Source organism: Schistocerca piceifrons, chromosome 7 (genome assembly GCF_021461385.2).
Source record: "Schistocerca piceifrons isolate TAMUIC-IGC-003096 chromosome 7, iqSchPice1.1, whole genome shotgun sequence".
In the NCBI taxonomy this organism is placed as follows: domain Eukaryota; kingdom Metazoa; phylum Arthropoda; class Insecta; order Orthoptera; family Acrididae; genus Schistocerca; species Schistocerca piceifrons.
In genome coordinates, this window is record NC_060144.1 from 433,705,529 (window position 1) to 433,730,614 (window position 25,086).

The 25,086-nt window shown below is 42.7% G+C and overlaps 1 protein-coding gene across 1 annotated transcript in view; it reads left to right on the forward strand.

Annotated features, from left to right (window-relative positions):
* The first annotated feature begins 6,680 nt into the window (after positions 1-6,680).
* Positions 6,681-25,086, forward strand: part of LOC124805762 (synaptotagmin-11) — a 717,920-nt gene continuing 699,514 nt past the window's right edge. The window contains exons 1-2 of the mRNA XM_047266330.1: positions 6,681-6,727; positions 6,861-6,940. Of these exons, the coding sequence (XP_047122286.1) occupies positions 6,681-6,727; positions 6,861-6,940 (127 nt within the window). The remainder of the gene's footprint in view (positions 6,728-6,860; positions 6,941-25,086) is intronic.

A 25,086-nucleotide genomic window follows, 5' to 3' on the forward strand; every position in this document is an offset into this window, starting at 1 on the left:
CCCCGTGCCTACTAGGCAACAGGACACATGGTGAACCGAGGTGACCGAAATGCTAATCATATATGCATAACACACTAATGTACGTATCCTGTGAATAAGAACGTACTATCTCTGGTCGTTCAATGGGCTCTGTTTCTTTCTGAACTTGAGTGTTCAAAAATGGTTCAAATGGCTCTGAGCACTATGGGACTTAACTGCCGAGGTCGTCAGTCCCTTAGAACTTCTTAAACCTAACTAACCTACGGACATCACACACATCCATGCCCGAGGCAGGATTCGAACCTGCGACCGTAGCGGTCGCGCGGTTCCAGACTGAAGCGCCTAGAACCGCTAGGCCACTCTGGCCGGCGAACTTCAGTGTACTTTCGCTGAGGTCTGCCTCTTCCAACTCTCCGATCCAGTCTGTTCCTGCATGCCGCTCGGGGTAGCCGTGTAGTCTGGGGCGCCTTGTCACGATCCGCGCGGCTGTCCCCCTCGGAGGTTCGAGTCCTCCCCCGGGCATGGGTGTGTGTGTTGTCCTTAGCGTTAAGTTAGTTTGAGTTAGATTAAATAGTGTGTAAGTTTAGGGACCGATGACCTCAGCAGTTTGGTCCCATAACACCTTAGCACAAATTTCCAAATTCCTTGCATGCTTGTCTCGCCTATGTTCGTTCGTTCATCGTCTCTGCGTGTCCAAATCATCCATTTCTCAAAATATTTCTTAGTATTCGACATTACACCTTTTTCACTCCACAACGCTCCCTAAAATTAACTTAATAAACTTTACTTGCAATTTTAAGTCGTCGTTAAACTGTAGGTATGCTGAACAGAACTCGATATCATACTTAATAACGATATTATTTATTGATAAAACTAAATTGTATGGTATTGGTAAAATTAAATCGTGACAGCGGCTGACAAACACTAATGTGAAAATCATCTCCTTGGAAAGTGTTAGTAAGTGAGAGTTATATGTTGTTTTCAACTTCAAGCACAGTTCCAGGTTCTCATTAATAACAAGATTTCTCAATTTACTGTTGATAAGGTTCATGCTTGAAAAGGGCTGCTCACGTGAATACGTACATTTAAATAAGAAAAAAACAGGAACAGCTACTTTTATCTTCATCTTCTTCTTCTTTCGCCTGATTGCAGCTTTTTTCCACACTTCACGAGATACATTTCCACACTCTTCAATGGAATACATGTTTCTTCCAGTGCTTCATTTTGCATAAACTTCAGCACGTTAAACATTTTCTCTCACCTCCGACTTCCGTACATTATCCACCTCCAATTTCGGAGATACTGTGACGAACCACAAAATCGGTGTGAGCCGCAGTGAGAACACATAGATCGAGGAACGAGAGAAACAGGCTGTTTCACCTGCAAGCCTGTGTAACGCTACTTTCGGAGCTCGATGTGTATACGGGTCCTGCTACGCCTTTCCTAAGGTGCTATGGACATGTACACTACTGGCCATTAAAATTGCTACACCAAGAAGAAATGCAGATGATAAACGGGTATTCATTGGACAAATAAATTATACTAGAACGCAATTTGGATGCATAGATCCTGAAAAAAACAGTACCCAGAACAACCACCTCTGGCCGTAATAACGGCCGTGATACAACTGCGCATTGAGTCAAACAGAGCTTGGATGACGTGTACAGATACAGCTGCCCATACGGCTTCATCACGATACCACAGTTCATGAAGAATAGTGACTGGCGTATTGTGACGAGCCAGTTGCTCGGCCACCATTGACCAGACGTTTTCAATTGGTGACAGATCTGGAGAATGTGCTGGCCAGGGCAGCAGTCGAACATTTTCTGTATCCAGAAAGGCCCGTGCAGGACCTGCAACATGCGGTCGTGCATAATCCTGCTGAAATGTATGGTTTCGCAGGCATCGAATGAAGGGTAGAGCCACGGGTCATAACACATCTGAAATGTAACGTCCACTGTTCAAAGTGCCATCAATGCGAACAAGAGATGACCGAGACGTGTAACCAATGGCACCCCATACCATCACACCGGGTGATACGCAGTATGGCGATGACGAAAACACGCTTCCAATGTGTGCGTTCACCGCGATGTCGCCAAACACGGATGCGACCATCATGATGCTGTAAACAGAATCTGGTTTCATCCGAAAAATGACGTTTTGCCATTCGTGCACCCAAGTTCGTCGTTGAGTACACCATCGCAGGCGCTCCTGTCTGTGATGCAGCGTCAAGGGTAACCGCAGCCATGGTCTCCGAGATGATAGTCCATGCTGCTGCAAACGTCGTCGAACTGTCCGTGCAGATGGCTGTTGTCTTGCAAACTTCCCCATCTGTTGACTCAGCGATCGAGACGTGGCTGCACGATTCGTTACATCCATGCGGATAAGATGCCTGTCATATCGACTGCTAGTGATACGAGGCCGTTCGGATCCAGCACGGCGTTCCGTATTACCCTCCTGAACCCACCGATTCCATATTCTGCTAACGGTCATTGGATCTCGACCAACCCGAGCAGCAATGTCGCGATACGATAAACCGCAATCGCGATAGGCTAAAGTCCGACCTTTACCAAAGTCGGAAAGGTGATGGTACGCATTTCTCCTCCTTACACGAGGCATCACAACAACGTTTCACCAGGCAACGCCGGTCAACTGCTGTTTGTGTATGAGAAATCGGTTGGAAACTTTCCTCATGTCAGCACGTTGTAGGTGTCACCACTGGCGCCAACCTTGTGTGAGTGCTTTGAAAAGCTAATCATTTGTATATCACAGCATCTTCTTCCTGTCGGTTAAATTTCGCGTCTGTAGCACGTTGTGTAGCAATTTTAATGGCGAGTAGTGTGTATGCAAGCCGATTGGGTTTTCCTACTGTGCTATGGACATATTCATGCGTCCCTGGCTGCCGACCTCTCACTGTTGCAGACGGGGTACTTCAGAACGTGTATGCCTCATTGCGTGCTATCATTTGCAAAAATCTTCATTCAGACGTATTGAATCGTTTACGAGGTATGACGGTTGTTATGACCACATGTTTTTCGAAGCACTGGATGTGAATATAAACCCAATAACTCGAGAACCAAATGAGATATTACTCTGCTCTCAGTTTTAAACAGAATTTCGATCTCTTATCTAAATTTCATTCATTGCAATATAAGAGCTAAAGTTAACCATACGCAAAGTTTATGCAGTGTGTTTCTTCCTCTGAAAAATCTATAAAATTTCGTGCAGTGTTTTACTCCATTTGGTGCAGCGCAGTAAGGACAACGAAAAGAAATTTATGTCTTTATCGAGTGAAGATATCAGACTATAAGATGTGCAAGAATCAAATTTTTTCAGTAAATAATTTTCGAAGTATCAGAGATAAGTATCCCATATCGGCCGGAACGTCGTCTGTCAGCACGGGCAGGAGCATTTGCCGAGCAGTACAGACAGAAATTAAAAATGAAACAAAAAGCGCCCTTGTCACGGAATGCAGACAGCACGTCAACAGCAGTGAAAGCGTTAAAGCAGACTCGCTCAGGAAATTAGATTAGATTCGATTAGATTTACTTTCATTCCAATTGATCCATAGTGAGGAGGTCCTCCAGGGTATAGAACATGTCAGAAAAACAATACATGACAAATATTTACAACTCAAACAAATAAGCCAATGTACCATTCCACATGTTCCAAGTGGAATGATCGTCATTTTTTAACGAACACTATATGAAAGAATCAATTTACAAATACTAATGCAGTGAATTTAAAATATTTTTTTTATTTATAAGGTAATAAACGTGTAATACAACTACTGTAACACTTATTCACAATGAACACATTACTGCACAGAAATTGTGCAGAAGTTATATATATATATATATATATATATATATATATATATATATATATATACTCCTGGAAATGGAAAAAAGAACACATTGACACCGGTGTGTCAGACCCACCATACTTGCTCCGGACACTGCGAGAGGGCTGTACAAGCAATGATCACACGCACGGCACAGCGGACACACCAGGAATCGCGGTGTTGGCCGTCGAATGGCGCTAGCTGCGCAGCATTTGTGCACCGCCGCCGTCAGTGTCAGCCAGTTTGCCGTGGCATACGGAGCTCCATCGCAGTCTTTAACACTGGTAGCATGCCTCGACAGCGTGGACGTGAACCGTATGTGCAGTTGACGGACTTTGAGCGAGGGCGTATAGTGGGCATGCGGGAGGCCGGGTGGACGTACCGCCGAATTGCTCAACACGTGGGGCGTGAGGTCTCCACAGTACATCGATGTTGTCGCCAGTGGTCGGCGGAAGGTGCACGTGCCCGTCGACCTGGGACCGGACCGCAGCGACGCACGGATGCACGCCAAGACCGTAGGATCCTACGCAGTGCCGTAGGGGACCGCACCCCCACTTCCCAGCAAATTAGGGACACTGTTGCTCCTGGGGTATCGGCGAGGACCATTCGCAACCGTCTCCATGAAGGTGGGCTACGGTCCCGCACACCGTTAGGCCGTCTTCCGCTCACGCCCCAACATCGTGCAGCCCGCCTCCAGTGGTGTCGCGACAGGCGTGAATGGAGGGACGAATGGAGACGTGTCGTCTTCAGCGATGAGAGTCGCTTCTGCCTTGGTGCCAATGATGGTCGTATGCGTGTTTGGCGCCGTGCAGGTGAGCGCCACAATCAGGACTGCATACGACCGAGGCACACAGGACCAACACCCGGCATCATGGTGTGGGGAGCGATCTCCTACACTGCCGTACACCACTGGTGATCGTCGAGGGGACACTGAATAGTGCACGGTACATCCAAACCGTCATCGAACCCATCGTTCTACCATTCCTAGAGCGGCAAGGGAACTTGCTGTTCCAACAGGACAATGCACGTCCGCATGTATCCCGTGCCACCCAACGTGCTCTAGAAGGTGTAAGTCAACTACCCTGGCCAGCAAGATCTCCGGATCTGTCCCCCATTGAGCATATTTGGGACTGGATGAAGCGTCGTGTCACGCGGTCTGCACGTCCAGCACGAACGCTGGTCCAACTGAGGCGCCAGGTGGAAATGGCATGGCAAGCCGTTCCACAGGACTACATCCAGCATCTGTACGATCGTCTCCATGGGAGAATAGCAGCCTGCATTGCTGCGAAAGGTGGATATACACTGTACTAGTGCCGACATTGTGCATGCTCTGTTGCCTATGTCTATGTGCCTGTGGTTCTGTCAGTGTGATCATGTGATGTATCTGACCCCAGGAATGTGTCAATAAAGTTTCCCCTTCCTGGGACAATGAATTCACGGTGTTCTTATTTCAATTTCCAGCAGTATATATATATATACAAAAATCAGTTGGTTCTACTGAGAAATTCATCAATGTAGTAGAAGGAGTTGGCCACCAATAAATCCTTTAGGCTTCTCTTAAACTGAATTTCATTGGTTGTTAAGCTCTTTATGGCTCCTGGCAAGTTATTGAAAATGTGTGTTCCTGAATAATGCTCCCCTTTTTGTACAAGACTAAGTGAATTTAAATCCTTGTGAAGATTATTCTTATTTCTAGTATTGATTCCATGAACTGAGTTGTTGGTTTGAAAAAGTGATATACACGGTGTTACAAAAAGGTACGGCCAAACTTTCAGGAAACATTCCTCACACACAAAGAAAGAAAATATGTTATGTGGACATGTGTCCGGAAACGCTTACTTTCCATGTTAGAGCTCATTTTATTACTTCTCTTCAAATCACATTAATCATGGAATGGAAACACACAGCAACAGAACGTACCAGCGTGACTTCAAACACTTTGTTACAGGAAATGTTCAAAATGTCCTCCGTTAGCGAGGATACATGCATCCACCCTCCGTCGCATGGAATCCCTTATGCGCTGATGCAGCCCTGGAGAATGGCGTATTGTATCACAGCCGTCCACAATACGAGCACGGAGAGTCTTTACATTTGGTACCGGGGTTCCGTAGACAAGAGCTTTCAAATGCCCCCATAAATGAAAGTCAAGAGGGTTGAGGTCAGGAGAGCGTGGAGGCCATGGAATTGGTCCGCCTCTACCAATCCATCGGTCACCGAATCTGTTGTTGAGAAGCGTACGAACACTTCCACTGAAGTGTGCAGGAGCTCCATCGTGCATGAACCACATGTTGTGTCGTACTTGTAAAGGCACATGTACTAGCAGCACAGGTAAAGTATCCCGTATGAAATCATAACGTGCTCCATTGAGCGTAGGTGGAAGAACAAAATAAATTGAGCTCTAACATGGAAATTAAGCGTTTCCGGACACATGTCCACATAACATCTTTTCTTTATTTGTGTTTGAGGAATTTTTCCTGAAAGTTTGGCCGTACCTTTTTGTAACACCCTGTATACAAAGCCAGCTTCCGCGCTGGACCGTGGAATTGTAGTCACACTGAACTTGCGCGCCCGTATTTTGTGGAACAGCCACCCTGAAGGGTACCTACGAGCCGCAGTATGCCGACCATTTGTCCCACACTAACTGCCGACTCTCCTTTATTGTTCTGCAGGCACTAAAAGCTCACGCCATATCTGCGCGCCACCCGTGACCTACGGTCCATCAAACACGGATTAGGGTAGGATTTGATACATCGCAGCTGTTTCGATATCTGTGCGCTTGCAAGACTCGGACTTAAGTTGGCGAGCCGCCGGCCACACAGGTGTCGGCGGGCGAGGCCACTCGCGCGTCGCCGGACTCATGACGGCAATATCGACGGCGCCGGAGGGGGCGCAGGCGCGCGCCAGGTGAGCCCGGCCGTCCCAGACCGCCTGGTGCCGCGCCGAGCCGCGCCGCGCGTGCGCAGTAGCGGCGGCCGCTGGCGGCGTCTGGCCGCCCAGCCGCGTCCGGCAGTGGCGGGTATGCGCGCTGCCACCGCAGACGCAGCGGGCCGCTGACGGCTGCCTCCACGGCCAGCAGCATGGTGCTCGAGGTGCTCGCGTCCGTGTCGCACTTTGCAGGTAAATCGTCCGCCGGAGAGCACGGGGGGCCCCTAGCTGTCACATCATCTGCTCAAAGTGTCATGCCTTCGGGTGAAACAGCTCAGAATGAAACACCACTTTGCTTGGATGTCACCAGGATATTCACCTTTCTCGGCACATTCAGAGCGTCACGTCATCTCCTGTTCAGAAAAGGCTTTCTTTAAAAATTAAAAATGTTTTGTGTACCAAGCATTTATTTTACCTCTGTGCAATGTTCAGGTGGCGAATAACGTAGTTATATTTTTGGAACTAGCGCAACGGTTCGGCGCCTTTTCACAGCGCACGGAAAAGTGAAATGTAGGTTATTTTTCGTCTTTTGAGGTAAAGTAGAACCAAAAAAACGCTTTGAACCGCTACTCTTTGCATTTGCTCCTCGAAATTGATGACAACTTAAACTATTACTTCGTATAAAGATGTATAATACCAAGAACGCAACTACGTAATCATCCACTTGATTGTCGGCCGGACAGTGTGGCCGAGCGCTTCTAGGCGCTTCAGTTTGGAACCGCGCGACCGCTACGGTCGCAGGTTCGAATCCTGCCCCGGTCATGGATGTGTGTGATGTCCTTAGGTTAGTTCGGTTTAAGTAGTTCTAAGTTCTAGGGGACTGATGACCTCAGATGTTAAGTTCCATAGTGCTCAGAGCCATTTGAACCATTTTTGAACTTGATTGTCCGGACCATTGAAACACGTAGTGGTACAATAAACAACTGACTGACAGGAAATTGCTTTATTTGTACTTAACAATCAGCCACAGTACTTTTGAGGTCTGTCTTTATGAAAAAAATGGTTATTAAAAGCATTAATTTTCATCTCCGCTCACGTTCACTCAACATCCTTAAGTAACATATACCTTGGGCCATGCGGAGTGCTCAAGGAGACATGAAAACAGTTTCAGTAGAATATTGTTTTATGTCAACCTTCCCAGCAGATTACTGTCAAGTACAAATGTCGCAGAAATGTAGTGAGGAAGCGCCAAGCCGAAGTGCAGAAGTATTGTGTTCACTTGCTTGTTCACTGGTACCATGTGCAGTACCCGGTACAGCGACCTGGAAACCTGGTCGGGATGGGAGCCCAGTCCTTTTTACGCTTGAAAAGCAGTGACGTGAAGTATTAGAGCGTACACCCCAGTGTCCTAAGTGGAACGATGTTGCACGTTATGTGTCAACACGTCAACGCCCAACAACTAAGTAATGACCTGCACTTCTGTCTGACAACACTTCTCACGCACTATCACTGTTACAACAGCGTGTGATGTATAATACTCCATGTTCCGTGTACTTAAATAGCAGGAAGCTTTATTTCTTTCTTTTAACTGCGTCATCTCTTGGGGAAATAATAACTCTTGACTCTGCAACCTTTCGAAATCACATCACATAAACATTTGTTTTCCTTTTTTGCGATGTATCGTTGCTAGCGTTGACGTTCAGTTCTGTACGAAAAACTCCGTACTTTCTCAAACTTGTTTTTTCCTTGTCTTGGTCATAATATCGCAGTAATTTCTGTTCAATTACACATTTATCTACATATTCAATATAAAACTATCTTTGGGCGCTCTGCTTCCTCTTTTGTTGGGTTCTTACTTGAATAAAATTCCGCTCAGCGCCGTGTCTCCCGATGCCGTAAACTGGCAAAGTCGACATACACAACTTTAGCACTTAAGTTGTATGTTCCTTCAACGCTGGTACTCCTTTCTTCTTCTCATCGTCAGTAATTTTAAAAACTAAATCAAGTAAAAAGTACAAGGCACAAGCACAAAGAAGGGCAGCTGCTCGTTTTGTATTATCGCGAAATAGGGGAGATAATGTCACAGTCATGATACGTGAATTGGGGTGGTAATCATTAAAACAAAGGCGTTTTTCGTTGCTACGGGATCTTCTCTAGAAATTTCAGTCATCAGTTTTCTCCTCCAATTGCGAAAACATTCCGTTGCGCACCCACCGACATAGTGAGAAATGATCATCACGATAAAATAAGAGAAATCCGGGCTCGCACAGAAAGATTTAAGTGCTCGTTTTTCCCGCATGCCGTTCGCGAGTGCAACGGTAGAGAAACAGCTTGAACATGGTTCATTGAATCTCTGCCAGACACTATATTGTGAATAGCAGAGTTATCATGCAGATGCAGATGTAGATGTAGATGTAGAAGTTGTTGCGGGTACCGCGTTCACTTATCGCGTTTGGTCTGCAACTTTGAGCTAGAACCTATCTGTACTTAGTTAAGTCACCTACATCTACTAAATTTACACTGCGTAAGGCACATTAAGGTGCGTTGCGTAGGAATAGTGCGTAGGAAGATTCTTTGTTTGTAAACCTCCGTATTAGCTCTAATTTTACGGATTTTTCAAGTGTGGTCAGTTGTGAGACGCAAGTACGAAGATGTCATATTGTACACGGCTCTTCTCGGGACGTACTACAATTTAACGGGATTTCTATAGTAAACCTCTTCGTGAGGCACACGACTCTCTTCTAACATCTGAAACGCAAGTACGTTAAGCATCTCCTTAACGCCTTCGTGCCGATTAAACGATCCCGTGACTAATCGCATCGCACTTCGTTGAATTGCGCGCGCTTTCTCTCTCTCTCCTATCAATTCGACCTCGTAGCGATTCGAAACTAATGAGCAATACTCAAGAATCGGTCGAAAAAGAGTCTTAAAAGCCACTTTCTTTGTGGATGAATTATATTGCATAAAATTCTTCTTATGAACAGTAGCCTATCGTCTGCTTTCTCTACGGTTTGTTTTATGCATTCATTCCACTTATACGGTAGGTTCTGCCTTCAATGATTTGCCACTAAGAGTGTAATCACACAGTGGTAGATTTCCTCGACATTTGTGCGCAATACCTTACATTTATTTACGTTGTGTCAACTGTCAGTCCCTACAGCAATCATCATTTCCTTGCTGGTCCTGCTGCAGTTCATTATAATCCTCTTTATAGACAAAAGTATCACGTGCGAACTTTCTCTCGGAGCTTCCGACGTTATTTTCTAAATCGCGTATGTACAATGTAGACAGTAACAGTCCTATCTCACTTCCTTTGGGTATTCCCGAAAATAACCTTTATATGTGTCTCTCTTGTTCCGCTAAGAACGACGTGTTGAGTTCTCTCTTAAGGAAGTCCTGTATACAATCACAATCTAGTTACGGCCCCGTTTATGGTTCGCCTTGTCAAGTAATTGGTGGCTCATTTCGGCAGTATGCTGTAACCGCATTCGTAATCATTATTCTATCACGAGGCTTGAATAAAACCACATGCTACTGGAATATGTACCAAAGTACTCCGCAAGGTAACCGACGGTACAAATTAATGTAGTTCTCAACAGCAAATGTAGTGGTGTTTTACATATACTTTAACAGCCGTGACAGCACAATGAAGAACATGCATGATATTTAACACGTCTTGTAATTTATTTTTATGTGGGATATTATAATAACGCCACATGATATATGAAGGGCTTATTTCAATAGTGGTACAAATCCATTTTTGTTCATTGTGAGATACAGAGTCCTAAAGTTAAATGACCGCTGAAAGATCTGCAGTTGAGATACCAGTAATATCCAAGCATAAGGCTTCTTGCTAAAGATGAACCTTTCTTTCTGTTTGTTTGGATCATTACTTGTAGAAGGATTTTAAGCAGAAAAGTGGAGGTAATGGACTTGTACCCGGAGGGTTCTAGGCGCTTCAGTCTGGAACCACGCGACCGCTACGGTCGCAGGTTCGAATCCTGCCTCGGGCATGGATGTGTGTGATGTCCTTAGGTTAGTTAGGTTTAAGTAGTTCTAAGTTCTAGGGGACTGATGACCTCAGAAGTTAAGTCCCATAGTGCTCAGAGCCATTTGAACCAATTTGAATCGGTACGGGGCGGCGGAGGGGTGAGTGGACTGCTGTAGCCTGTTGTGGGGTTGTGTATCACTGAGGGCTACGGCGGGGACGAAACCTCTCCGTCGTTTCTAGGTCCCCAGTTCCATACAGTTACAATACAAGGTGTGACAGCACGATCCCGACAAACGTGAAAAATTGTGAAGGATATGCTGAGGAATAAATTGAGGGTGCAGTGTTGTGTGTCGAACTTCCAGCCGCCACCGCCAGTCATCTACTTTAGCAAATGCGAGTTAATACGGTGTTGCAGTGACGGCAGCGGGCGCATTCGACACCATTTGGCCTCTTGAATGCCGCTGCGCCCACTACGAGAAGTTAGAGTACCAGCTCACGTTTCCTGCTGGACGGTTGGCCGAGATGCAGGCGTTGGCTGCTATACGCCACTGACGTTCTATAGCGCCGCTCCTTGACATTTCTCGGCAGGCACTCCCGTCTTCATTTTGTTCCACGATACGCCCTCTACAACCACTTTAGGTGAATAGCTTTGTGACACAATGGTCCTCTCGCTATACTAAATTTTTCTCAAACTGCAGATTCAATAACTATTCTTATAAACGGCAGCTAACGCTGAACAAATTTTACTACGCATTTTTTCGTCGCACTTAAGTAAAATCCAGTCCAGTCGCATACGATTCAACGGTGATTTATACACGTGTATATATTTCTTTTCTTCCGAACTTCTTTCAGCGAAATAAAAATAAGTTAACAATAACTGTTGCTAAAAATCAGAACGGCATCTGCGTGCAATAGTATAGTCCTTCACTCTCTCGCTTCTGAGAGCGCCATACAAGTGCGCACGCCTGTGTACGGTCGGGAAGCTCCACCGCCAGCCGTGATGGGCACGTTACGGTTCTGACAAGGGAACCTCCCCATCGCACCCCTCTCAGATTTAGTTATAAGTTGGACAGTGGATAGGCCTTGAAAAACTGAACACAGATCAATCGAGAAAACAGGAAGAAGTTGTGTGGAACTATGAAAAAAATTAGCAAAATATACAAACTGAGTAGTCCATGCGCAAAATATGCAACATCAAGGTTAATATGAGCGCAGGAGCGCCGTGGTCCCGTGGTTAGCGTGAGCAGCTGCGGAACGAGAGGTCCTTGGTTCAAGTCTGTCCTCGAGTGAAAAGTTTACTTTCTTTATTTTCGCAAAGTTATGATCTGTCCGTTCGTTCACTGACGTCTCTGTTCACTGTAATAAGTTTAGTGTCTGTGTTTTGCGACCGCTATATTTGCTGGATTCATATTGCCCACGTAATACATCTCACGTATTTAATGCACTCTCGTCCAAAGTAGCGAACAGTCAACTGCCAGCCAGGGAGCCTCGTTAGCAGGAATACACTCTCTTCCGTGCGCTGTAGTCGACTGACGTCGTGTTTTTAAAGTTTGTTTACGTGTAGCATCCCCATACTATGGCGCAGTTACCTCGCATTTGACGGACGGACGGATAATAATTGTCTGAAAATAAAAAATTAAACTTTTCGTTCCAGGGAAGACTTGAACCAAGAACCTCTCGCTCCGCAGCTGCTCACGCTAACCACGGGACCACGGCGTTCTTGCGCTCAAGATGTACTTGATGTTGCATATCTTGCGCATGGACTACTCAGTTTGTATATTTTGCCCACTTTTTCATAGTTCCACATAACGTCTTCCTGTTTTCTCGATTGATCTGTGTTCAGTTTTTCAAGGCCTATCCACTGTGCCAACGTATAACTAAATCTGAGTGGGGTGCGATGGGGAGGTTCCCTTGTGAGGACTATAGAGCCTGGTGCGCCAAGTCTTTGTCATCTCAGGCCCTTCTGTATTTATTCCCACCAATAACGGATACTTTGTATGTTGTTTATTTGTGAAGTTCCTAAAAATTAGGTGAAATTACAAAGAAGCACATTTCAGGAAGTTTGTGTGTGTGTGTGTGTGTGTGTGTGTGTGTGTGTGTGTGTGTGTGTGTGTGTGTGTACGCGCGCGCGCGCTCGCGCTTTATCAAGGACAACTCATAGTCCCACAACACATTGTTTACAGCAGTAATGCGACTGTGTTCAAATGTGTGTGAAATCTTATGGAATTAACTGCTGAGGTCATCAGTCACTAAGCTTACACACTACTTAACATAAATTATCCTAAGAACAAACGCACACACCCATGCCCGAGGGAGGATTCGAACCTCCGCCGGGACCAGCCAGTAATGCGATTCCTTTCATTTATGCTGCATATGATCAATCTCCTTACGGGTCCGTGTTGTTTTGCTGACGATTCGACAGCGCTTGGAAAATGTCTTTCTCAAAGCCGAAATGTATTTTCCTCCTCTGATAGACGACGTCTTGGTGCTTCTGCCGGCCGGAATGGCCGAGTGGTTCTAGGCGCTTCAGTCTGGAACCGCGCGACCGCTACGAATCCTGCCTCGGGCGTGGATGTGTGTGACGTCCTTAGGTTAGTTAGGTTTAACTAGTTCTCAGTTCTAGGGCACTGATGACCTCAGACGTTAAGTCCCATAGTGCTCGGAGCCATGTGAACCATTTCGTGCTTTTCTTTTTTCCTTGGTAGTATGTCTCTAAAATCTGTTACGAATGAGGCTGAGATGAAATACGATGACCAAAGTATTCTTTCCAACATGAACCTTGTAAACGACGTGGGAATTTACCACGCATATGTCTAACCCCCGAAACAAGTTTTTTATAACATTTGAGTGTTTTGCGAACACAGCCTGTTGAGCTAAGTAGCATGTCGTACTTGTCCCAGCGTGCATAGACTCCTTCTAATGCAACACTCGTTTTGATTCAAATTTGTCGGTATTAATTTGGCGTCCATTTTCAGAGCTAATTTCACTACAGCTGTGTGGTATGTCGTCAACATAGCCTACATACGTCTCTGTCATGCCACTTACAAGCCTTCATATTGTCTGTTGACCTTAATTCCAACTCTCCTATTTGCAGTTTAGCTCTCAGTTTTTGTGTATCTTTCCTGCCCGTATAAGCAATACCTACCGCATTTTCTCTTCTTTCATGCAAGATACGGAACTGTGTAGCTGCTGTCCACATATGCCCAGTTTGTTACAGCGTGCATTTCCTACGAAAACCTCGAAACTTATATATCAGACGCTATCACTACTGGCACGCTCAGCTCCTGTCGCATTTACACATCGCTAGTATTGCGGCACGAAAACTGTGCACTGTTATATACGTGTCTAGCAAGTAAAGGATTAATATCTGTGGCATGCACGGTAGGCTAACAGATACCAGTTTACGATACACAGCAAACGAACTTCTACCGGCCGCGATGCTCGCCCACTCCACGTCCTTCCTTTTTCCTGATCGTATCCCGTGACGTCACTGGGTCGGCGTGTTAATTTAATCTGTATTTGGCAATGTTAGTAGTAGAGGGTGGCAAATGCTCTTCCTGTCTCCAGCTCTTCCCTCCTTCCCCCACCACTTCCGCGACCTTTAGGGACGAAATTGTGTCTGTCTTCGTCTAACATTACCCCACGTGGAAACCGTAAAAATGTTTTCGAAGTATATGCGAAGAATCACGTAACTGATGCGGGACGTGGGAACCAGACCGATAATCAGCTAGTCGGATGTGGGAAACCATCTAAAAATCCACATCTATTCTGGCCAACTGCAACGTTTCTAGTTTACTTTTCATATTCGTGGAAAGTAATGTGTGATCTATATTTTCATTGGTCATGTCATACTTTATATTTGTGCTCTGGATATTTTGCAAACAGAAGTTTACAATAGTCGACGTGTTATGCCACAGAGGTTCTGACTACAACCACTGTGATCTTTGGTTGCCAGTAGCAATCCGTGAGAAGTAATTGAGGAAGTGAGGGAGTCAGGTGTTGGTCACATTTCAGAGCGATCTGAAAACTGCTTACAGAGCAAAGACATAAAGATGCAGAGATCGTTGAATTTGGAAAATAATACAGTATTTTGTAAAGACTGATTTGAGAACTGTGAAGATTTCCACGTAAAACTGTCGCTGCATTCCTTGCCCGCTCGTAATTTATGATGTGTTTGGAAACAGAGAAGTGTTATTGGGATTTTCCTTTTTTGACTATGGCTAGTTAGTTCGATTGTTCAGACGTAATTAAACAAAGTTATCTGCTCATGTAACTTGCACTCAGAATTTTAGATGCATTATTCCTTTACAAGTTCAGTGACTAATCTCGTGGATAGTAATGTATTTTTGTACAAGTAACATTTGTGAAGTTGATTGCAATTGTTAAAGAATCAGAGTATCAGTATAGTTTTGAATGCTACTCTCTTTCAGTCATTTAATAAGTCAAATTTCAATCACCATCTCCTAACGAAAATTTGATTTTTTAAATACGTCTTACCCCATTGCACTGAGAGAAATACAGTTACACAAAAGTAAAACTAAAGCACAATGTACTAGTGTAACGTATATATATATATATATATATATATATATATATATATATATATATATATATATATAAAATGAATCAAATGATATATATATATATATATATATATATATATATATATATATCATTTGATTCATTTCAATGTTGTAAACTAAAACAGAATTGAAACTCGTTTCCTGTTCTTAAAATTTTTTAGTATGTCTGCATGGTAATCCTTAACAGTGCAAGTGGTGTAATTCGAAAGCACTATGTGACAAAATGAATAGCCAAAGCCATCTGAAACTGTATAATCGAGCCGGCCGTTGTGGCCGAGTGGTTCTAGGCGCTTCAGTCTACGGTCGCAGGTTCGAATCCTGCCTCGGGCATGGATGTGTGTGATGTCCTTAGGTTAGTTAGGTTTAAGTAGTTCTACGTTCTAGGGGACTGATGACCTGAGATGCTAAGTCCCATAGCGCTCAGAGCCATTTGAACCATTTGTATATTCGTATTTGAATTAACTTTTACCAAAATCATTAGAAAACCTTAAACGGTATATTGAATAATCTGTCATGTGAAATTCTATATCGCGCAATGCAATGAACAGTGGTTCAATGAGTGACGTCATAGTGATTGACTTGTCGTTCCAACACACAAAAAAACACAGTAAAAATGGTACATAAAATTGCAAATGAAATTTTGAATTAATGTCCGAAAAACTTTTCAAAAAATATACTGTTAATTTACAGATGCAACTAAATGAAATTCCAAACATTAAATGATGCACACACAAATGTGAGACTGGACTGTAAGAACAACACTGTCTCCATAAGAAATTAGATCTGAACTAATCTTATAGTAATTATGAAATGCAGATCTTAGCTGGGAATGATGATACTATGTTCTGGCGCGTGTTGGACTGGCCCAAACAAATATTTGTGGCTTACCTGTGGCAATGATAACTCGGTACTTCTCGAAAGTGATGAACGCTGAAATACTGTGCAGCATCAAACCAGCTAAAGAAAAGGAAGCATTGCCCATTGCAATGTGAGACATGCAACCATTCTTAGCACATCAAGCCTTAGTTTTACTTTTGTGCTACTGTGTTCCGCCCAGTGCAATGCGTCGACGTACATTTGCAAAACCAAATTTGCGTGAGGGGAGGCTGGTAGAAATTAGAATTATTAAATGACTGAAAAAGACTAACATTCAAAAATTATATTGAAACTCTGATTCTTTAAGAATTGCCATAAACTTTGCAAAAATATAGGAGATACTCAAATGAAACCCGGTCACTAGTATAAAGTAACAGTAACGATTTTATTAACTCAAAACTGTAGTTATACACAGTACACATACTCAAAAATAGTCGCCAAAACTGTTGGCACATTTATCCCATTGCGACACTAGTCGGTCGATTCCATCCTTGATGAAGCTAGTAGGCTGCTGTCGGATCCAGGCCTGGACACAATCACACACTTCGTCGTCTGTTGCGAATCGATGTCCGCGAATAGCTAATATCCAGTAACCGATGGATCTCGTCCATAGTGATTTTGCGGTTGTCCATGACTAAAGCATTCACTTCCGCAACCATTTCCGGTGTGATGACATGAGGAGCCTGTCCAGGACGAGCATCGTCTTCCAGTGACTCGCGCCCCTCAAGGAATCGTTTGCGCCATTCCACGACACTTGAACGACGCAGACTGTACTCACCGTGCACAGCCATCATCCGTCGATACATTTCACGGCCTCCAACTCCCTCAGCCACCAAAAATCGAATCACTTCTCGTTGTTCCTGCTTACTCGCCTGCATGTTCGATAGGGGACGATAACTTGTGTGACCACCTTCTCTTCGGCGTGGAACCACACTGGTGCTATGCAACATCAAACGGTGTCCACACGCCACCATATCCGCAGTTACGTGGTGCCACCTTACGTGTAAAGCAAAGGTAGACGCACTAACCAGATTCGTTTGAATGAACCTCATACATTACTCTCCCATGAGATTAGTTAATGAACGGGTAAAGAAGTAGTGCAATTAAAGCTCTGATGCAAGTTAAGAGAGCAGATAACTTCGTTTAATCATCTGAACAATCGAACTAAGTAGCCGAAATAAATAATTAAAAATCCCAATAAAACTTTCCTTTTTTTTTCAATTACATCAAAATTACACGCAGGCAAGCAACACCACCATTACCCGAAAATCTTCACATTCCTCAAATTAATCTTTACCAAATCATATTTTGAAGTTTCATCGTCCTCTGGCTCTTTATTTCTCCGCTCTATTAACAATTTTCAGAGTACTCAGCACTGTGACGAACACCCGGCTCTGTAACTTACTTCTCAACGAATGATACTGGCAACGACAATGTTGCTAACAAAATGGTTCAAATGGCTCTGAGCACTATGGGACTTAACTGCTGAGGTCATCGGTCCCCTAGAACTTAGAACTACTTAAACCTAACTAACCTAAGGACATCACACACATCCATGCCCGAGGCAGTATTCGAACCTGCGACCGTAGCGGTCGCGCGGTTCCTGACTTGAGCGCCTAGAACCGCTCGGCTACTTCGGCCGGCCTGTTTCTAACAAGCAAAAATCATTCTGGAACCAAAGATCATACCGTTTATACTCAGAACATCTGTGGCATAACATATCGCCTGTTGAAAACTTCTGTTTGAACAATATCCAGTGTACAAAAATCGAATGAAAATATAAAGCTCACATCACTTTTCGTGGATACGAAAAATAAACTAGAAACTTTACAATGCGGGCGTGGATAACAGTCCGTTATTCACCTAGTCGCACGTGGGAAACCGCCTAAAAACGCATTCAGTTTGCCGGAACACTGCCTCTGGTCGTTAATGCGGCGGGCGGATTAGATCCGGCGCCTGTGCCTCCCTGAATCTCGGGAACAGCATGGTAACGCGCGGAGCTGCCGGGGCGGGTCTCGCTAAATTAAAAAAGAAACAACACACCAAAATAAATCCTCAAGAAAGCATAAGTATACGTATTAAAATAATACTGCTTTTTAAACAGCATCAAATTTTCGATAACTGAATTACAAAGCAAGCTAAATTAGAAATTTGTGTGCGTGTGTGAATTCCTAAGGGACCAAACTGCTGAGGTCATCGGTTCCTAAACTTACACTCTACTTAAACTAACTTATGCTAATAACAACACACACACCAAGGCTCGAGGGAGGCCTCGAACTTCCGGCGGGAGGGGCCGTGCTTTGAAATTTCCTGTGACTGTGCCAGGGCTGTGAGTATACACTTAAGTGTCAACAACTTTGTGACGCAACACCATCGAACGCCACCGACAAAATTTAGGAGGTTTCGCTGTACTGTACTGAAAATACCTGCACAACAAAGCAAATGTCGACAGTATGTGCAGTTTGTCTCGCTTGGAAACAAAGTGAGAGCCATTCACTTGTGGTAGTTGCTGTAAACCACAGTAACAACCATTCCACCCTCGCGCTTTGATGCACTATTCCTCGGTTCTGTCTTATTTTTATTTTTCCGGCAGTTTCAGTTTTATATTAATAGTCTTCCACGGCAGTACGGATAGATTTGGTGAAGTAGATTTAGTGATGAAGAGTGGCCGATAACATGCAGTGTGTAATAGGTTCACTTCATGCTATGGAAGAGCGGTACCACGTCGGTATGGTGAGCTGTTCCCGCATTGACGGCAACCACGTCAAAGGTTTTTGCATCTGAGGACTGCTGCATTATTGTGTGTTTTGTGTCGCGCATTTGGTGATTCCATATGACCGGCTTTTTCCTGTTGTCAGTTTTTTATTTTTTTCTCCCCATAAACGAAGGTAATATGTGTCACAATCGGAATAAATCGTACTCACTTTATTACTCTGTAACGAACCACCGATGGCCACCCGTCCTTTATGCTAAAATAGTTAAAAAATATCCCTGAAAAATTTCGGAAATATTATCAATGAACTTTGAGTTTACCTTGTAAACACAACGTCACCCTCGTATTGCGGATAAACTGAATATTGATAAATGTGTCAAAGTACACAAACAATTTACCGATAAATGGTAAAATACAAAATGGCAAGTAGTTTGCTGCTATTGTAACACCTACGTGCTGGGTGTCTACCGAGGTGTTGAACCAACTATGTTTCTTTCATTTTAATAAGGAATAGTATACTTTCGCAAACCTAGGTTACTAAAACACTAGCAAATGGTAACACCAAAGTGGCAAATACTTCGCTCCTGTTGTAACGCGTGTTTGGTAAATACCGAAGTATGGAAGCAGCAGTGTTTTTTCGTTTTAATATGGAGCAATATACTGTCCTCAGGACGAGTTTACTAAAACCTCGTAAAATTTGCGATTGCAATAGGATATAAAATGGGACATTTTGTACAAAATTTTATATGTAACGTACCGTTGGAGATCTAATAATTATAATTAACTAACACATAACATATAAACTATGACTTCCTTTGACTAAAATCTGAATTAGTAACGTATACGATGGTTTAGTAGCTATGTAATATTTTCCGCCCTTTAGTTCAAATTCATATGGCTCTGAGCACTATGGGACTTAACTTCTAAGGTCATCAGTCCCCTAGAACTTAGAACTAGTTAAACCTAATTAACCTAAGGACATCACTCAATCCATGCCCGAGGCAGGATTCGAACCTGCGACCGTAGCGGTCAGGCGGTTCCAGACTGAAGCGCCTAGAACCGCACGGCCACCCCGGCCGGCCGCCCTTTAGTGTTCTAGGGTTAATGACGTTCGAAATCTCTTAACAGCAAATGTTTAGTGATATAATGTTTGTTAAATTTTGCAGTGAAATGTTCGTAAAAGCAGGTGGGTAATTTTTGTAAATATAAGCGTCGTAGTAGAAGTCACAAGGCTCTGTCACCGTCGACAAAGGCGTAAACACCGCTGCACACAGCTAGGGCAACTGGCGAAGGCTACACACGGCAGTCATTGCCGTTGTGTGCTGGTTCTAGAGAATTTGCATTTGTGACAGCGTGTGAAATGTGGGATACCCTAATGAAGAAGAAATCGATGTGGTTAGAATTTCAATGAACTGTGGATGAAGCCCGACCAACAGGCATTATATGCATTGATCAAAAATGATTGTGCATTGAGAATGGTTAGTTTCTAGCTGAAATCTAGATATGCCAATAAAATTTAAAGTGGATGACTGATAGCTGAAATCTATTATTTACAAGTCAATATAACAGTCTTTTGAATGGAAGGTAAGCTAATTATGTATGCGTTTGCATAGTATTATTTGCCAGAATTTTCGTTTTCATATCTTGAGCTACACTCCCAGACAAAAGAGTTTACTACGTTTGGAAAGACGATGTCGATTTTAATCCGATGATGGCATATGCCACTTGCGGGGTAACAGATGTCCGCCAACAGTTAGCGTAGTGTTCTAGGTAACTATTGTAATCATTTCATGTATTCCATATGCACTGGTGTAACAATAAATCTTGAGTGAATTGGAAACATTCAAAAGGCTGCACAATTTTCTTTCTCGTCAGTGTATTTACAAAATGTTAATGGTGTCCAAGTTACATGGTGTTTATGCATATATAGACATGTTGTTACAGGAGGAATCCATTCATACTACAAAAATTTATGTATGTATGTATGTGTGTGTGTGTGTGTGTGTGTGTGTGTGTATGGACATTCCTCGTCTTTTTCTAAACCACTACACCGATTTCAACCAAACTTAGTACATATACCCACTGTCAGGCAACAGTCACCGTGGGGTGAGAACCACGTGCCTATCAAAGCTGTGAAAGAGAAGCATAGCCCGAGACGCATGAATTCACGTACTTTATTCATCCAGTATTTGGGAATGTTTGCACTTAACGACTTGCATAAACTTAACACATTATTTCAAATCTTTACGAATTTTCTTCTAGCTGACAACCCCTGCAAAATGATGAAAGAAAAAAATGTTTATCATTTGCTACTTTTCTGTTTTTTATGCTGTAAAAGTTCGACTGAGGCATGACGTTATAATTTATTGCTTATTTACTACCAAATGTATAGTCGTCATATTTTACAGACTGTATAACAATATACCACCGAATGCAAGTGCAAAATTGTATCATTGTACAGTACAGTATTCAGGAGATATGACTCCATAAACTGTGAGACGACTGAGAATCTGCCACATCAAACATGACTTTAAATTTATTACTTCCTTTGTACTCACTCCTCTGGCAACCCATTTTTCAGATGGCGTCCTCATATGCTGCTGATGTACTTACAAAATTATATCGTTGTAAGATACGTAATTCAAGAGGTGTGACGTCGTAAAGATTAAGCCCAAGACCAGTCGCTGAGTGGTATAGGCGTATACGCACACCTATAAATAAATACCTGAGCAGCGCCGGGTTTCTCTGCTGGTAATAAATGTTTTCGAAGATGGTAATAAACAGTGTCTCTAAAGGAAGTTCATATACGTTCATTGCTTGCATGGGCTTCAGGAATACTGTCGATATGGAGCGCTTCTCGGCAGCAGCAACGAGTTCTGTGTGGAGAATTTTGCAAAAGCACTGATCCGGCGACTGATCGTGGATTGCATAAAGCAAATGATCCTCCAAGTGTTCCCATTATCCGGAAATTGATCAAAACGTTTGAGGAGACCGGTTTAGCACTAGCCAAACCGAAATCCATTCGATCAAGGTTATCAAGAATGGGCGAATCCGTGGAGTGTAAATCGAACTGTTCAGTGACGATCCTAACCACTCCATTCTTAACGTGCAAGTTCTTTAAACAGATCATCTCTGTACCGTATTCTGCAAAACGACCTCAAACTGCGTCCTTCAAAAATCCAGCTGGTGAAAGAGTTAAAACCTCAGAATGCCAGATATAGGCTGTATTTTGTTAATGATGTGACTGAATGCCTTTGATATAATGAAATTTGGTTTTCTGACGAGGCTAATTTTCACCTGAACTGTCACATCAATAAGCAGAATTTCCGCTACTAGAGTACAACGAATGCTAAACAGAAGTATGAGAAAACAAAACACGAGAAACCCCTTCATTCGCCAAAAGTTATTGTATGTGCTGCGACGTCGGCTCTAGGAATAAATGACTCGTATTTTTTCGAAGACGTAAAAGGTCGTGCAGTTACAGTCAATTCGGAACGTTATATGACGATGTTAAACGACTTGTTGGTGCCTGAGTTGCAAAACTTTCCTGGTTATAACAAAAGAACGTGAATTCAACAAGACAGACCCTCAGCACACACGTCCAATGCGTCTATAGTGCAAGTTCGTGAAATTTTCTATAACAAATTGATCTCCAGGTGTGTGACGTAAATTGGCCCCCACGCATTCCAGATTTTAGCCATATGGTTGTTTTCTTTTGGGGATATGTCAACTCTAAAGTGTGTGTCAATAATCCGACTTCTCTGGAGCAACTCAAAGAAAATATCCGAGCCGCCATACAGAATTTTGTTCATCGTTTAAATGAGAGTCACAGGCGTGCTGTATTGCATTTATATGTTATTATATTTAGGAAGTAAATTCCTAAGTTGTATATTTCAATAATAAGAAAAGATTTTGTCGATAGATTTTAACCTCTATTTTATTTTCACATATAAAATATAAACTTTCTTTTGAGAAACTGTATAAACTAATCCAAATGAAACATCCCATATCTGTCCAGTTTTTAGTGCTAGGGAGACAGCTGGTTGCAGAGATGGGTCTTCATTTTTAATGTTGGTACTCAAGTTGTTATTGGTTTATTTACCTTTTGCCTTTATTTTTTTGAAATTCAAGTTGTATGAAGCTGTACTTGAATTTCCATAATTGCATTTTTCAATTGTGACAGTTGTTTGTTGATCAATCCTACTGTATTGCTTAACATGCCGCACGTATTTGCAAATGCTTTGTACACCAATGTGGTATTTGTGTATGGATTTTGTAATGGGGAGACCGCTGCTTCTTATTCAGTTTAAAGCAAAGTATTTCCTAATCGCAGTGTACCAGGTTCCAGATTGTTCACTGGTGTTTGCACTGAACTGTGTGACACTGGTGCCATGCCCAGCATTCATATCTTATCTGAACTAGGAAATGAATAGAATGTGGACGAAGCACAAGACATTTATTTAATTGGCAGAACTCAGTCCTTCAACAAGCACACGCAGAATTTCTAGACGCATCGGTGTTTGACATACAAGAACGTGAACGGCTTTACGTATGTACGGTTTTTGTCCCTACATTTAATGCGGATTCAACACCTTAGAGAAGTAGATGAAGGCAGGCGATAGGAGTTTTGTCGTTAGCTAATTGGAAATAGCCGAGTAATCCCAATAATACTTTTCACTGATATAGCCACTTTTACTCGTGACGGTATTAACAACTTTTAACTCACACCGAAAGTCCGACGAAAACCAGTAAGTCTCTTGTGAAGAAACATTTTCAAGAACTCGTCTTGAGGTTGCAGCTCACTCTTGCATCCGTGTTTGCTCTCACAAATATATTTGTTTTTGGATAGGTTCTACCTTGGGCAGATACATTTTTTTCTACTTGTCTACCCAAAAGGTTTCGATGGAATAACAGTATCATTAGTGTTTTTTAATAATAGGAAAATTTACTGTTTACTAGCTGTACATATAAGATTTCAGATTCTTAGTTTATTACTCATAAATTTCAAAAATAGAACCTTTTCTTTTTTTACTTTAGCACATGTTGTAGTTCTATGGCTTCCTACATTTTACGTTGTAGTGGTCTTTCTTATAGAGTTTGCCATATGCATCCAATTTAAAGTGAAAAACTTATTTACATTGAAAATTTGCGACTTGTATTGCTAGCCTGTTGAGGTTAACATTGTTTTATTCTATACGATAGTGTGTGTGTGTGTGTGTGTGTGTGTGTGTATGTGTGTGTGTGTGTGTGTAATATGTTTACACTTTTGTAAAAGTTTTCACTTTATTTTCACTGTGAAACTGCACTTAAAACTTGTAGCGTCTTGTAGTGTCTCAGTGCTCAATTTCTAAAATTGTACATGCCAAAACGCACCTCTTTAACCACGCAACATCTCTGTCCCCGGCTCCAGCCATAACAACCACAAATTTCGGTTTCTGAAAACTTGTGATAGAACTTACAATGGGAAATCATTTTTTTACAAAATACTGCTCTGAAAATCAGGTTTTCAAAAATAACTTCTTATAGTCAAAACAATAAAAACCAAAATTTAATATAAACAACAGGTACTACCCTGTGTCCCCATTGCAGTGTCATTTTGATCCCTAGTTCTGGTTGCTCGATACATATCGCCACACGTCGATAGTCTTCGTCACTGTGTGATAATGTTTTCAACTGCTGCCAGCCACAGCGTTCAGACGGTGTAGGGAAGCAGCCTACTCACGCCATAGTAAATTCACATCAGTCTTTCCATTGTGTGCCAGCCAGTCCGCTGCAACTAGCTCTGACGTCAAATGTTGCGCAATACTTTAAAAATCAAGCAAATAACCTAAAACATTTCTAGCATGTCAGGAGTAATATTAAAACATGTGTTGAATATCAGTTCGATAACTTTAGCCATTTTCGAAATTTTGACGTTTTTCTGTAAAAGTCATTGGCGCAACAGAAAAGAGCTAGAGAATAAAAAATTGATAATTAGATTCATTTTTCATAATTATTTAATAAAAACAGTACTTTGGATTTCACAAATTAAAATTTTAGTGGAAATTCATGATTTTCTGATTTTCGTCTCAAAACTTAAGGAAGCAAGATAGATTAAGTAGGCTAATAAATAAGGCTAGGATGTTTATATTTAAGTAGGTTGGAGATCCGCTATAACTATGAAGATGTGAGAAGTTTCATTTGAATACCTATAAAACTATAGCGATAGCGTATCTCCAAAGGACCAGTTCAGAAC